This window comes from Mus caroli, unplaced genomic scaffold, assembly GCF_978045245.1.
Source record: "Mus caroli unplaced genomic scaffold, Mus_caroli_1 scaffold_1, whole genome shotgun sequence".
Lineage (NCBI taxonomy): Eukaryota > Metazoa > Chordata > Mammalia > Rodentia > Muridae > Mus > Mus caroli.
In genome coordinates, this window is record NW_028227256.1 from 21,416,318 (window position 1) to 21,433,512 (window position 17,195).

Genomic DNA, 17,195 nt, shown 5'->3' on the forward strand with positions numbered 1-17,195 from the left:
GGCATGTGCTCGTGGCTCATGCTAACCTCCGGGATGTGAACACTGACCAGTTCCGACTGTCCCCATCTCCGTGGAAGGACTCACGTGCTGGAAAACTACATGCACAGTAGGTCATCTGAATAGGAACAGGGCTTCTCCAAAGTTGAGTCCCTGTATATGTGTCACTGCGTGGGCTGCTGGTGGTTCTTCTGTTCCATGGCACAGAAATTTATGCTCTTGTGTTTTGAAGAATACCTGTGGTCCTGGATTTAATGCGGTTTGAGTGGCACCTGAGTTGCCCTGGCCTCTCACTGGGCTCACTCGTCTGTCTCTGTCTCAGGCTTCTCTTCTCCTCTCCCCATCTAACTGTAGAAGGCTGGTCTTTCTTAAGACTTGGTTCAGGCTCTCTCCTCAAGCGACTCGGTGCTGGCTCCCAGGTATTCTTGTCTAACCCCAAAGTCTAGGCATTGTTTAAACAAATATGAGTTTCTATGCTTGTCATGTCCCTTCCTACCTCAGATTTAGACTGTGAATTTAATTCTAGAAGCAATTCATACCAACAAATTAAAAGATAAAATGAAAACACACACACACAATTGAGAGGAAAAGATGGGGGAGTAACAATATATTTCTGAAAGGATTTTGTGAGTAATAACTTTATGTTACAATTGGAAAAAGTCAGGATAGGAAATCTGCACTTATCCCACTTGTCTATCTTGTCTAGGTTTCCCTTTCTATCTGGAATTGTCTTATTCTCCCATTTATTTTCCCCTTTCCTTTATTTTTATTTTTTGAGGCAGGGTCTCCTGTGACTTAGCGTGGTCTTAAACTTATTATTTAGCCATTCCTGGCCTCAAGCACCCGATTCTCCAGTTTTTAACCTCACCATTGCTGGGATTACAGGCACAGGCCACCATTCCTGCCTTTATAATTTTTTTTAAATGCCTGATATTCAGTTGGCCATCCAGTTTAGCCTTCTTAACACTCAGAAACAAACTTCAGAGGTTTCCTGATGGCACTCATGATTTTGACATGGTGCCAGTCGCTGTGCCTAGAACATCAACATGTCCCCCTAGCTGGACCTTTCTTGGGTAGTTTTAGGGAACTGGAATGTGCATTTATATAAGACATTATGTTTTTATATGGGATCTTTATATTTTGAAACTCCAGTTGCTTGGACCATAAAGCAGAAGAACATGCCATGTCTCTGGTGAGGGTATATCCTAATGTATGCCAGCGACCTCCAGGGCACCATAGCTGAGGTAGTTTGGGTATAGCAATTCCTCTGTATCTTCAAGTCTAATGGTATTTCCAAATCTTGATTTTTTCTGATGACTTTAGTCCAGAAAACCAACACAGCTGTCAGAACATGATATACTTGGTTTTTTTTTTTTTGTTTTTGGAGAGAAATTATTTTATCACTAAGTATATTTTAAAACTTTCAAAATAACAAAAACTCTTTGAAGTTAAACATTAAGAAAATGCTAATTTCAAGCACAGTGAGAAAGATTATCAATAATATTTCCATGATGTTTGTAGAACATGATTATAATATTTTCAACTGTTGATATTCAACAAATAGAATAGTTATTTTAAGATATATTTTGTTGTTATGTCTCCCTTTTTATTTCTGATTTTATTAATTTGTATACTGTCTCTGAGCCCTCTGGTTAGTCTGGCTAAGGGTTTATCTATCTTGTTGATTCTTTGTATAGATCTGTGTGTTTCTATTTGTTCTTCCCTGCCATCTACTCTTCTTGGGTGGATTTGCTTCCTTTTGTTCTAGAGCTTCTAGGTGTGCTGTCAAGATGCTAGTGTATGCTCTCTCTAGTTTCTTTTTGGAGGCACTTAGAGAGATGAGTTTTCCTGTTACCACTGCTTTCCTTGTGTCCTATAAGTTTTAGTATGATGTGTCTTCATTTTTTTCATTAAATTCTAAAAAGCCTTTAATTTCTTTCTTTATTTCTTCCTTGACCAAATTATTATTAAGTAGAGTGTTGTTCAGCTTCTGTGTGTATGTGTGCTTTTTGTTGTTTTTGTTGGTATTTAAGACCAGCCTTAGTCCATGGTGATATGATAGGTTGCATGGGATTATTTCAATATTCTTGTATTTGCTGAGGCCTGTCTTATGACCAATTATATGGTCAGTTTTGGAGAAGGTACTGTGAGGTGTTGAGAGGAACATATATTCTTTTGCTTTAGGGTGAAATGTTCTATAAATATCTGTTAGAACCATTTGGTTCATAACTTCTGTTAGTTTCACTATGTCTTTGTTTAGTTAGTGTTTCCATCATCTGTCCATTGCTGAGAGTGGGTTGTTGAAGTTTCCCACTATTATTGTGTGAGGTGCAATGTATGCTTTGAACTTTAGCAAAGTTTCTTTTATGAATGTGGGTGTCCTTGCATTTGGAGCATAGATGTTCAGAATTGAGAGTTCATCTTGGTAGATTTTTCCTTTGACCAATATGAAGTATCCTTCCTTATCATTTTTTGATAACTTTTGTTTGAGAGTTGATTTTATTCAATTTTTTTGAATGGCTACTCCAGCTTGTTTCTTGAGACCATTTGCTTGAAAAATTGTTTTCCAGCTCTTACTCTGAGGTAGTGTCTGTCTTTGTCACTGAAGTGCGTTTCCTGTATGCAGCAAAATGCTGGGTCCTGTTTATGTATCCAGTCTGTTAGTCTATGTCTTTTGGGGAATTGAGTCCATTGATGTTAAGAGATGTTAAGGAAAAGTGATTGTTGCTTCCTGTTTTTTTTTTTTTTGTTGTTGTTGTTGTTGTTTTTGTTGTTGTTAAAGGTGGAATTATGTTTGTGTGGCTCTCTTCTTTTGCTTTTGTTGAAAGATTACTTTCTTGCTTTTTGTAGGGTGTAGTTTCCCTCCTTGTGTTGGTATTTTCCATCTATTATTCTTTGTAGGGCGGGATTTATGGAAAGATATTGTGTACATTTGATTTTGTCATGGAATATCTTGTTTTCTCTGCCTATGGTAATTGAGAATTTTGCTAGGTATAGTAGCCAAAACTGGCATTTGTGTTCTCTTAGAGTCCGTATACATCTGCCCAGGATCTTCAAGTTTTTATAGTCTCTGGTGAGAAGTCTAATGTAATTCTGATAGGTCTGTCTTTGCATGTTACTTGACTTTTTTCCCTTACTGCTTTTAGTATTCTTTCTTTGTTTTGTGCATTTGCTGTTTTGACTATTATATGGCAGAAGGAATTTCTTTTCTGGTACAGTCTATTTGGAGTTCTGTAGGCTTCTTACATGTTCATGGGCATCTCTTTCTTTAGGTTAGGGAAGTTTTCTTCTATACTTTTGTTGAAGATATTTACTGGCTCTTTGAGTTGGGAATCTTTGTTCTCTTCTTTACCTCTTATCCTTAACTTTGATCTTCTTGTTGTGTCCTGGATTTCCTGGATGTTTTGGGTTAGGAGCTTTTTGCTTTTTCTGTGTTTTCTTTGACTATTGTATCAATGTTTTCTATGGAATCTTCTGCACCTGAGATTCTCTCTTCTATCTCTTGTATTCTGTTGGTGATGCTTCCATCTATGACTCCTGATCTCTTTCCTAGGTTTTCTAACTCCAGGGTTGTCTCCCTTTTTGATTTCTTTATTGTTTCTATTTCCAGCAGCCCAGTCAGGAAGGTGATATACTTGTTTTTACTCAGTAATCAGGCCATGAAATCCAGTTAGTCCGTGGTCCTTGGAGTCCCTAGTGCTCCATTCTTGGGTTAATAATGCACCTGCCTCAAACTTGAACTTCAGTAGCATTACTCATTGACATGTAAGGTTCTCTTCCTTTCTTTACCCAAGCTACTGGCAACAAGACAATTAGCCAGGCTCACAGGATAACAAGACAGAAGTCTCATGGCTTCTAGATATGTAATTCTGCTTCATGTGCCTACTGTCATTGGGGGAGGGGACTTAGGTCCTTGGTGCCGTTATGAATTTTCTTGGAAGTCTTCCAAATAATTTTAACAGTGGAATAATTTTTGTTTATGTTTATTAGAAGTCTCTGAGAAACAGTGTTAACAGTCATGGTCTGTGGCTTGTGAGTTTGCCTGCCTAGCTGAAGAATTCTGGGTGTGAGCAGTGTCCTTTTGTTCTCATATGGGAAATGCCAAGGAGAACTTTGGAACCATTGTTAGGCAGTGGGAGAACTCAAGGCTGCGCTCATTGTTTAGAAGAGATATTTTTGGTTGGAACACTCTGTAGTAGACATATATGAGTTAAATCAATGGAGGTCCCTTTATTATCTATCTATCTATCTATCTATCTATCTATCTATCTATCTATCCACTTGTTTGTAGCTTCCAAACAGTAAACAGTCAGCAGCAATTTCCTATGGCTAAATTAACGAAAGAAACCAAGGACGTAAACTCCCTGCTAGAACATAGAGTCAGCACCCCAACTCAAATTCATGCCTTTAGAAATATGCTCTAATATCCTGGGCATGGGGAAAATGAAGTTATTCATTGAGGACTGCAATTGTGAACCTGTTTTACTTATTCATATGTAGTCACATGATTCGCAAGATTTCAGATTGTGGACTTAATTTGACAACATAGTGGCACATATAGCTAGTTACATCATGAGGATATCACTACTTTCATATGACCATGTCTTTCTTAGCCTGCCTTTTTTTATTTTTAATAAAATAACTCAGGACCACCAATCCTTGAATGGCACCACCAACTACATCCATGTAGGGAGCTCGAGACTTTAAAAGTTGATGGAGTCTAAATTTTAACTAAACTTCCCAGAGCTGAAGACAATGAAGAGCGGTTTGGCTGGGTAGGGAGCATAATTTCCTTCAGGGGAGAAGTGTGCTAGGTGTTGACTGTTGACGCTACTCTGCAAACTACCAAACAGGATGAGAGCAGCTGCCTGGAAATTATTTCTGTCATAGAGAAGGAAACATATTCCCTTTTAAATCTTTGCATCCTCAAGTGGTCACGGGAGAGCACACGTGATCGTACTGGCTTCAGCGCTCTCCAGTGAGTCGCTCTTGTGCTCTTATTTTTTTTTCTTTCCTTGTTATTTTTTTTTCTTTCCATTTTGTTTTTTAATCTTCTACTTCTGATTTTTGCTGTGAAGGGAGAGCTTTCTTATGCCCGTGTTTCTTTTCAGGGTGGTGCAGGGGATGTGTAGGAGAATAGATTCATTCTGTGTGAGGACCAAAATATAAGTGCAGACTGCTGGGATGAAGGATGAACTATCCAGGCTCTTAGCTTGGAGCAGGGAGGGGGGCACGTACGAGGAGTGTGCTACTCATCCTCCCATGGGTAGCTGCCTCAGCAGAATCTGAGCTCTGCAAGTGCTGGAGCTGCTGCTAGAGGATGAGCTGAGGTCCACGGCTTGGAGCAGGCATCACATAAATCAATGCCAATTTAAAAGGGAAGATTGTTTTAACCTTGGGGTGTCACTTTATATGTCTCAATACATGGTTCATTATTTAATCTCAGCTCCTCCCCCACTGTGCTCATTTGTTATAGCTGGGCCATCAGGCATGCAACAAACTGCAAAATGCAACAACCTTACTATACAAAACCAGATGACGTTGGCAGGGAGAACGCCAAGTGAAAAATGCATCTTGCTTATCAGGGCATATTCAGCCCATTGATTTGTGAAGAAGGGATGGCCACAATACAAAAATATCATTCGGTGTGGGTCCTGCCTGTGGGTTTTCTTATAGATCATGGGACTTCAGTGTAGGAGGCTTGCCCAGTCTCGTGAGGTAACAGAATAAACTGTTCCGTATGCTACCTTCCATCAGTCACTGTAGAGGTAAACACTTCTGAGTCAAAGTGGTCCTATTGTATTATTGAGGGGAGAAATAAGCTGTACCCCCCACCCCCTGTTTACCCTATTACCTTCTGGCTACAAAGCCACATTCAGAGCACATGTGACTGAATGTAAAGCTTGGCTCTGTGATAGTGCTGACAGTAACTGGCGTTTTCTCAGGAGAAGAAATAGATAAGTCAAAGGTACTGGGATGCAACTCACAAAAGTCCCTACTCAGCTACTGAGCTCAGTTCCCATTACAGCAAGTATAACCTTAAAGTATAAAACACTTTCAGCTTCAGAGTCTAAAATACAAAGGTTCCATATATTTTCATTTAAGGAAAAACTGACTCATTGGTAAGAAAAAGTGTATCTAGAAGTAGCGTTGGGAGACCTGTAAAAATACAAGCCTTACGAGCTTTGCAAGGGCTAGCAGATATTTAAGTAGCTGGGTACCAGCTCGGTCCATTTTGTACTGATGGTCAGAGTATAGTATAGTACTTAAACATTTCTAGCTGACTTGTGACATCAGATTCAAGTTATTCTCATTATTTTGAGGCTTTTATTATGAGTCCTATTTTATAACAGTATATGTCATTACAAATGTCCTTACACTGATTCAATTTACATACACTTCAAACCTACCTTTTAAAAACTTGCCAACTTATAATGTTTATAAGAGCTAGTAGCAATTGATTTATTTGATAAAGAATCGGGAAACAAACATTGTAACCATGCTAACAGCACTCCCCTAAAAATCTAAACAAATGAAAAGGTTCAAAGCAAGGTCATAATCTTAAACTTGTCAAGAGCGATGAAGTATGTAGATGTACTACTACTACAGGGGGTACTGGTTAGTTCATATTGTTGTTCCACCTATAGAGTTGCAGACTCCTTCAGTGTCTAACTTTTTCTTTGGCACAAGTTATCAATGATAAACTGTCAGGTATTGGAAGAACTCCAGTTACTGTTGTTTTGGGCAATGAAGGACAAAATGGCACTGGCTTTTGCTTTGTGATCAGACTCCACATGTTGTTCTTGAACAATGAACCCCCAATGAGTTCACCCCTATATCGTAGTCCTGTGCAGCTAGTTACCAGCACCATTCGTAGGTATAATCAAGGCTACCCTTGCCGCTAAGATAGTTCCATGGCAGTACTATTATTATTTTATTCAAGCTATGATGAAGAAGATAACAAGGTAATTACAAGCTCCTCCCATCCATCCCTGGGGAGACTCTTGCTCTTGATCTGTGGGATATGAACATGTGCTTGAAACCTTGCTGCAGCATTTACTGGTTTTGAGGAATCTATCAGGTGGGGTGCCGCCCAGAGCTTCAGATAACAAATTATTTCTTGCCAGGCAGTGGTGGTGGACGCCTTTAATCTTAGCACTTGGGAGGCAGAGGAAGGGAGATTTCTGAGTTTGAGACCAGCCTGGTCTACAGAGTGAGTTCCAGGACAGCCAGGGCCACACAGAGAAACCCTGTCCCCAAAAAACCAACCAACCTACCAGCCAACCAACCAACCAACTAACCAATCAACCAACCAACCAAACAAACAAATCAAAAAACCAAAAAACCAAACCAAATTATTTCTTTTGGTTTTTTATCATCAAACTTTGAACTATCACTTACAAAAAACTATAGCACTAAGCATTTATTTTATAATATGTCTAGGATTCTTTTAAAATGTAAGTTTGAAAACATGGTGTACAGTATGGAAAGATGCTTTGAGCATATGTGATCCAGTCTCAAGGTCTGAGATGTAAGGATCTAATAATGCTTGCTTCCTAAAACTGTAATGCCATAAAATCTCCATGCACACAAGTTGTGGAAATAAAGGAGCCATACCTTATTGAAATATCCACCAAAAGGCTGCTGTAGTCCTTGTAACCCAGGAGGTCCCTGAATGAGAAAGCAAAACCAAATACAGTTTTCAAAACAATGTGCGCTACAAATAATATACTTAGTATATTTTGTCAAATATTCTGCTGAATAAATAACTTCATGGATATCAACATATAATCAGAGTCCTAAAGCTTTTGTTGTTCTGGTTATGTCTTACATGAAGCCAAAGTACAGTCCCAAATGGCAACAGGAAACATTCGCAAGCTCAACCATCATCAAGCTCTTTATGAAAAGGGATTCCATTCCACCCATGAGACAATTCCAGGGAGGACTTTGTAACTTCAGTTTATTTTCTGTGCTTTTTGTAGAATGGATCATAATGAATGTATCGTAGAAATGTAAGCTACCACACACATTGTTAACATAAAATATGGAGATGTATAATTTTTCTGATGAATGTTGTTTAAAATGGGCATACACATGGATTTTCAGACCAAATGTTAAAACATTTTAACACTGGCCGTTTTTATTGTCCAGCTTGGTCTGGGTAGTAAATAAGAATTAATGTAGCTGTCCATCTCTAGATCTTCCAGGAGGGGATGGTGACAAGTGTTCTCTGAGATTTTCAAAGGTTACATTTTTGGGATAAAACCATAATAAACACCAAGTTTAGCATTATTTTAAGAGGGAGCTTAAGCTGAGGTAGAGTCATCTATCCAAGACAGATGGTATTATAGATCATCTAGACCTCAAGATCTAGGAGGGGAGAACAGTCTCTCTCTCTCTCTCTCTCTCTCTCTCTCTCTCTCTCTCTCTCTCTCTCTCTCTCTTAAATATTGAAAAGTGAAGAAAAAACCCTAAGGAACAGTTTCTAGCTACATTCCGGAGCAGGTAACATCTTAAGAGTGTGACATACTTAACATTTATACCAGGTGGTTCCTAGGCATGACTTGTGATTGGAGTTGATTTTAATATGACATATTAGCACTGCACCAAGAAACAAAAAGGACTTGAGGATGGGGTGACAAATGCCTGGGAGAAAGTTGGTGTGCTTTCTGAGACAATGATGGGACCTGCAAGTAATGGAGCAGACTGACAAATGGTGCTATTACCTTGTTGAAATAAATAATTTAAAAAAGAGCTAATGTCAGAAGTGAATTCTCAGGACATTATGTATTTTTCCATCATCCAGTCTTGAGTAAAATATTCTAGGTCTGTTAGATGAAATAATGAGGAAAGCAGCCATTGAAATGAGGGAGGTTGTAGATTTTCGAGTCAATACATATAAGTTAATATCTTATTCTTGAAGCCTGGGAGACAAGTTATCCCATACACATTGCTCTTTCTGAAAAAATATATAAATAAAGGAGGAATTTGACACTATGGGTAGCAGCATTAACAGTCAAATGAGGCACTATGGGTCTAAGTGTCAAGTATTTGATCCATGAAGCCACAGTTACACTGATACTTAAAACACAAACACCCTATAAAATAAGGGAACTTCAGACTAATCTCATTTATGAATACTGATGTAAAAATACTTAATCAAATTCTCGAAAACTGAATCCAAGAACACATAAAATCATCATTCACCATGATCAAGTAGGCTTTATCCCAGAGATGCAGGGATGGCTCAATATGTGGAAATCTATCAATGTAATTCACTATATAAACAAACTCAAGAAAAAAAATCACATGATCATCTCATTAGATGTTGGAAAAGCCTTTGACAAAATACAACACCCCTTCATGTTGAAAGTCTTGGAAAGATAAGGAATTTAAGACACATACCTAAACATAATAAAATCAATATACAACAAACCAACAGCCAACATCAAATTAAATAGAGAGAAACTTAAAGCAATCCCTCTAAAATCAGAGACAAGACAAGGCTGCTTAGTCTCTCCCTATTTATTCAATATAGTACTCAAAGTTCTAGCCAGAGCAATTAGACAACAAAAGGGAGTCAAAGGGATATAAATTGGGAAGGGAGCAGGCAAGGTATCACTATTTGCAGATGGTATCATAGAAGACAGAAGCGTCACCAAAATTCTACCAGAGAACTCCTGATAAACAACTTCAGCAAAGTGGCTGAATATAAAATTAATCAAACAAATCAGTAGCTTTCTTCTACATAAAGGATAAAATTCTCAAAAACTGAATCCAAGAACACATAAAATCATCATTCACCATGATCTGAGAAAGAAATTAGAGGAAAAACACCCTTCACAGTAGTCACAACTAACATAAAATATCTTGGTGTGACTCTAACCAAGCAAGTGAAAGATCTGCATGACAAGCCCTTCAAGTCTCTGAAGAAAGAAATAGAAGATCTCAGAAGATGGAAAGATCTCCCATGCTCATGGATTGGTAGGATTAACATAGTAAAAATGGCCATCTAACCAAAAGCAATCTACAGATTCAATGAAATCCCCTCAAAACTCCAACTCACCTCTTCACAGAGATAGAAAGCAATTTTCAACTTCATCTGGAATATCAAAAAACAAAACAAAACACAAAAAAACAAAAAAACAAAAAACAAACAAAAAACCCCACCCAGGATAGCAAAATCAATTCTTAACAATAAAAGAACTTCTGAGCCGGGCGTGGTGCCGCACGCCTTTAATGCCAGCACTTGGGAGGCAGAGGCAGGTGGATTTCTGAGTTCGAGGCCAGCCTGGTCTACAAAGTGAATTCCAGGACAACCAGGGATATACAGAGAAACCCTGTCTCGAAACCACCCCTCCCCCCAAAAGAAGAAGAAGAACTTCTGGGGGAATCAACATCCCTGACCTCAATCTGTACTACAGATCAACAGTGATAAAAACTTTAGGGTATTGGTAGAGACAGACAGGTAGATCAATGGAATAGATTTGAAGACCTGGAAATAAACTGACACACCTATGGATATTTGATCTTTGACAAATAAGCCAAAACCTTCCAATGGAAAAAAGTCAGTATTTTCAACAACTGGTGTAGGTCTAACTGGTGGTCTGCATGTAGAAGAATGTAAAATGATCCATTTTTATCTCTGTGTACGTAACTGAAGTTCAAGTGGATCAAAGACCTCCACATAAAACAAGATATGCTGAATCTAATAGAAGATAAAGTGGGAAAGAGCTTTGAACACATTGGCACAGGGTAAACTTTCCTGAACAGAACACCAATGGCTCAGGTTGTAAGATCATCAATTGACAAATGGGATCTTATGAAACTGAAAAGCTCCTGTAAGACAAAGGACACTGTCAGTAGGACTAAACAGCAACCAACAGATTGGGGAAAGACCTTTACCAACCCTACATCCAATAGAGGGTTAATATCTATTATATTCAAAGAACTCAAGAAGTTAGACTCCAGAGAACCAAATAACTCTATTAAATATCTGGTACAGAGTTAAACAGAATTATCAATTGAGTAATATTGAATGGCCAACAAGCACCTAAAGAAATGGCCAACATCGTTAGTCATGAGGAAAATGCAAATCAAAGTGACACCAATTAGAATGGCTAAGATCAAAATCTCAGGTGATAGCAGGAGGTAAGGATGTGGAGAAAAAGAAACACCCCTCCATTGATGATGGTATTGCAAGCTGATACAACCACTTTGGAAATCAATCTGATGGTTCCTCGGGAAATTAGAAATAGTTCTACCTGAAGACCCAACTATACCACTACTGGGATTATACCCAAAAGATGCCCCAACATATAACATGGACACATGCTTTTCTATGTTCATGGCAGCCTTATTATAATAGCCAGAAGCTGGAAAGAACCCAGATGTCCCCTAGGAGAAGAATGGATACAGAAAATGTTGTACATTTACACAATGGAATACTACTCAGCTATTAAAAATGACAACCTCACAAAATTTGTAGGCAAATGGATGGAACTAGAAAATATCATCCTGAGTGAGGTAACTCAGGCCCAAAAAGGCATACATGGTATGCACTCTGTGATAAATGGATATTAGCCCAAAAGCTCAGAATAACCATGATACAACTCACAGAACATATGAAGTTTAACAAGAAGGAAGGCCAAAGTGTAGATGCTTCACTCTCACTTAGAAAGGGGAACAAAATAATCACAGGAGGCAGAGGGAGGGAGGGACCTGGATGGGAGAAAAGAGGGGGAGGGAAAAAGGGGGTACCAGGATCAGATATGGGAGAAACAGGAGAGAAGTCCAGAAGGTCAGGAGAATGAATAAAAATATGTAGCAGTGGGGGTGGGGTGGGAAATTGGGGAACCACTAGAAAGTCCCAGACATCAGGGATGTGAGAGACTCCCAGGGATCAAAGAGATGACATTAGATGAAATACCCAACACTTGGGAGATAGAACCTGAAGAGAGCACCTGTAGTAGATAGACATGGTTCCTAGTGGAAGGACGGGGCCACTCACCCATCTCAAAAAATTTATTCCTATGTAAAGCAAACAGGGTTCCAAAACAACAACAACAACAACAACACAACTGAAGCAGAGACTGAAGGAAAGGCCATCCAGAGACTGTTCCACTTTGGAATCCATCCCGTCTGCAGACACCAAACCTTGACACTATTGCTAGTGGCAAGATTTGCTTGCAGATAGGCACCTGGTATGGCTATCCTTTGAGAGGCTCTGCTAGCACCTAACCAATACAGATGCAGATATTCACAGACAACCATCAGACTGAGTCCAGGGACCCCAATGGAAGAGCTGTGGGAAGGACTGAAGAAAGCAAACTAGAACAGAAATTTCTACCAGGAACCTAAGATATTGGTGTGATAGGCCTAACCATTATTACTTCCTTGATTAAATTTATTCCTAGGTATTTTACTTTCCTTGAGGCTATTGTGATATTTCTTTCTCAACATGCTTGCTCTTGGAATATCGGCAAGTGACTGGTTTTGTTTATTGGCTTTGTATCCTGCTACTTTGATGAAATGTGATTATCAGTTCCAAGAGATTTTCAAAATCTTTAGGGCCTTTTGCTACATAGATCACATCACATGCAAACATGATTTTATGACCTCTTCCTTTATTAATCATATCCTTTATTTCTCTAGTCTCATTGCCCTAAAACTTCAATATCTATTGCAAATACAGAGATCAGCTCTCTACCTAAAATCATGCTTGTATTAGCTGACATCAATTTTTTATTAAGTGTTGCCCTAGAGAACACAAGATGATGATGAATCTCCATGACTATACATACAACATACATACATACAACATACACAATACATCCAACATACATACATACATACATACAACAAAACTTGTAGTTAGCACTTTTCACAAACCAGTACTGTGTTGGCAGGATGGAAGGACATAAGTATTTTGCTTTTAAATATAACCCTATTGCTTACTTAGGGGAATATGTATTTTATAATAATAATAATGATAATTATTATTATTATATCTTTGAGAATTAGCTGGATTTTTTTTTGCATCTCACATCTGCCTTCATGCATTCATGAAAGAGTACACATGAACATTTCAAAACACAATTGTATTGCAAATGCACCCTCATGCATGTTGGGAGAAAAAGTGGTTGATCAATACAAGCTATGTACGTGTGTGAGGGGAGGGTCTTCAAAACAACTCTGGAAGGCAAGGAAAGGAAAAACAAGCATTAAAAGAAACAGGGTTGTGCCAAAAGAATAGCAGAAATTATAGGATGCTGATATGAAAGTTTAGGAGAGAATTGGATATGCTTCTTTGTAGATGGTTATCTGCCCACCCAATACAGCTATGCCTCGAAGACACAGAATACATTCTGGATCCAGAATCCTGAGAATGTTGAACTTAACTCTTGGAAGCAGAGTGGTAAAGCATAGGTGGCTCAATGTGTCTGCTCCCTCTAAAACTGTAGCGAGTACTCAGCCCACTGTCAGGCGCCACAAGCCGATAGAAAAGTGCAAACACTTATTCAGATACCCCAAAGATCAACACATCTACAAAAGCGACTTCCATATTTTCACATATTCTTGTCATAAAATGTCAAGTCTACAAAATAGTGCTCCAAGTGGGTTTGATCTGAAATGTTAAGCTCTACCATTTAATCAGGTGATAGGCATTTATGGTGACATTTTCCTTCTAACTTCTTAGTCAGTGGAGTACTTTGGGTACCATAAATTCAAGGGTTGATGTAATAGAGATTTATAGCTGGCAGACTACTGGTGCAGCAATACTTTACACAAGCTCTCTCAGACAGCTGAAGAACCCATGTCTGAAAGCAAACACTGGCCCAGCTTGGGAAGAATACACGGACGCTGACTTCACCTGGTATAGAAATGACTTGCCTGATTATTTTGAAACATTAGGAACAACAATATCAACCAATCAGACCCCCCAACCTCCCAGAGACTAAACCACCAACCAAATAGTACACATGGAGGGACCCATGGCTCCAGCTGCATATGTAGCAGAAGATGACCTTATCTGGCATCAATGGGAGGGAAGGCCCTTGGTCCTGTGGAGGCTCGATGCCTCAGCATAGGGGAGTGCTAGGGTGGTGAGGCCGGAGTGGGGGTGGGGGTGGGGGTGGGGATGGGGGTTGAGTGGGAGAACTCCCTCATAGAAGCAGGAGGGAAGGGGAAGGGGATAGGGGGTTTCACTGGAAAGGGGTATAAAATTTGAAATGTTAATAAATACAATACAATAAAAAGAAATAGCAAAGATGAAAAAGAACCAACTTCAAATGAAGCAGAGGATGATAACAATGGATGAACTCCATGTATGTATGTACCAAGAGCATCTCAATGTATGGTTAAGAAAACAATGCTGACCCTGAGGTCTTAGAATTGGAAGGCATTCCTGTAGCCGCATCACCAAGGACTGTGCTCTGTGTCTGTCTTCTTTTCTGCCTTGAAACATAGCTGGAGAAGACTCAAGGAATCATTTGTTTCAAGTTTCGCAAGTGCCCAAGTCCTAAAGAGCATAAGTAAATTCTGAAAAAGGAGAAGTTAAAAAACATATGAAGAGAACTCTCCCCAGCAATGGAGCCCCAAGGCATTTTTTTCTCTTAAAGACCTGTGCTTAAGAACCAACTGAGAAGACAATGAGATAAGCCACACTCACTGATGAGGGGGGAATAATCAGAGAGAGCATGTCACCATTGGTTAATCTACCTAAGAGTTCTAGATAAACTGAATATAGTCTACTATATAAAGAATATTAGAGTATCTTGCCTACAACAGTGACCAACAACATGACTCCAGTTGAATCATGGCTCTAAATGACTTGTGTGTGTGTGTGTGTGTGTGTGTGTGTGTGTAGCTCTGCTTCTTTACTCAGACTGTTGGACTGGATCGCACCTGAAGATACAAGACATTAGAGTTAATGTGAGTAGTACACAATTATACAGCAGCTTTTAACTGCTAATAAACTCCAGGGAGCTACACCTGCTTGGAACTCAAGTGTTTTGATTAAATGATGTGTACTGATTTGATCGGTCTATAAACTTAGAGATGCTGAAGTTGCAAAGCTGTGCCTGCTTGATAAAAGAAAATTAAAGCTATCTTCAATTGGGGAACTTCAAACCCTCAGCAATAGTTTTAGTAGCCTTTAAGGAGTCTTTGGCTAAATTCTTGCTGGATATGAAAAGCAGAAAGATCACAATGCATATTACCAGTCATATCAGATGCATAGTGTGAAGTTAAGGACTGTGTTAGTAGTTAAATACTTAAGTAGAAAAAAGCCTATTAACATCCTCTTGATAGATTTCAGTCTGGGCTATGCATTCTTGGTGTTTGAAGGTATGGTGAATCTACTTTTAAATTTAAACTTTTTAGTTGCTTGACTATAGTCTCACTTTTCAGCCAGCTCACCTAGTATCAAAGCACAAAGGACTACGTTTGTGTCTCATCCCACACCCAAAACTTTTGTCATGAACTTTGTTTGCATGTGTCCTAGTGTTTGGTTTAGATGTAGCTTATTCTAAACACTGAATCAAGATCTCAGCAGTTCCGCAACTTCTGCACATTCACTGTTCTTCATTTCTGAAGCATTCCTGTTTATGTTAAAAACACTCTTTACTGTCTCATAAGTTTGCTGACTGAGCATCTTTAACCTATCTCAGTGCCACTTGTCTCAATGAACTATAGCCCTTCAATGCCCTAATAGTATAAGGAGGTTCTCCTAGGACTCACAAATATACATTTTGAGTAACACATGGCTATCTCTGGCCTTGGGGATTTCCAAGTATCTACAGTAATGGCCTTTGGTATAAAAAAACTTCTGTGAAGAATTTTGTACTAATCTTTGAAGTATAGTAAAATTAGCTTTGCTTTGAGAACAAATAGAAAGATTTTTATTGGTCAGTTATTTGGATTCATGTTCCACTGATCCTTCCCACCATCTGCATGGCTAGTAAGAAAGGTTGAGTAGAAATGATTTTTCTTGTGATATTTAAAATTTTCATTAGGAAGTGTAAGACCTCAGACATAGGCAGGGATCAGAAAAGCTAATGTTAAATGGATTTTTTCTCTCTCATATATGTGTTCACTTAGGATGCATGGTGCAGGATTTCATACAGCACATTTATACATCAAATAAAGAGGCTCATGTATTGATCTTGAGTCGGATAGGATGAAATCTCTTTGAGGACAGAATTTCAATCTTTACAACATCATAACACCAGTTTTGGTATAGAGAAGGTTCCCCATGCATGCCCTCACCCCCCGTACCAGATACGGTCTGAATTTAATAAACCACTGCTGTTATAAGAAAATATTTATGGATATTTATAAATATTTATCTTGCTTGCTCATATTGGCTTCACTTACATATGATCACAAAAAGAACAAAGCGTTTACTTCTTCCGGATTTACAGAAGACAGGTTCTGCAGATTTAGATTAATCTGAGAACTTGGCAAGTCAATTAGAAGAAAGGATGCAGGGAGCCCTGGTTAAGAAGGAACGATTTCATGGGTGGGAGTTGACCAGAACTCCAACATATGAAATTGTACTATAACTCTCAGGGGAGAAATCAATAAGGCTCTCTGGACAGAAATGATTTGAGAAAGAATTGGTATTTTTTTATTTTGTTATTTTCTTATTTTATATTTTTAGGAAACATGGATCCTTCAGGGGTAAAGAGATGGCTCAGTGGTTAAGAGTCTTTGCTGCTCCTCCAGAGGACCCAGGCTTGACTCTTAGCACCAACATGGTGGATTTTACAACCCTCCCGTTCCAGGGTAACCCCTCTGCAGGCACCAAGTATACACATGCTGCATATACAAACATGTTGGCACTCAAATATACACAACATTAAATGAATATAAAATGAAACACCAATCATTTGTTTAATATTTGCTCTCAATGAAATTTTCCAGTAGTGCCTGAGATCTAATTCTGTAAATTAAATGGTTGTAAACTTATAATGTTCCATTTTTATTGAGCCCATGTCTGCTGCAGATTATAGCGAGGGAGGAGATGCTGACAATGACTTTCTTTCCCACACTCATGCATGTGTGTACACGTGAGTGCAAGCAAGTATGTACACACACCCTTGTGTGTATGCTCACATACATGCATGACAAGACAAAGCAAAACAGCACCAAGAAATAAATCCCAGAAGCTCAAATATGAAGACAGGATTTCTGAA

At 38.8% G+C, this 17,195-nt stretch overlaps 1 protein-coding gene across 2 annotated transcripts in view; it reads right to left on the reverse strand.

Moving 5' to 3' along the window:
• Col19a1 (collagen type XIX alpha 1 chain) overlaps positions 1-17,195 on the reverse strand; it is a 314,640-nt gene that overhangs the window by 75,801 nt on the left and 221,644 nt on the right. For both annotated transcript variants that reach the window (XM_029483553.2, XM_021163060.3), the window contains one exon: positions 7,615-7,668. In XM_029483553.2, the coding sequence (XP_029339413.1) occupies positions 7,615-7,668 (54 nt within the window). The remainder of the gene's footprint in view (positions 1-7,614; positions 7,669-17,195) is intronic.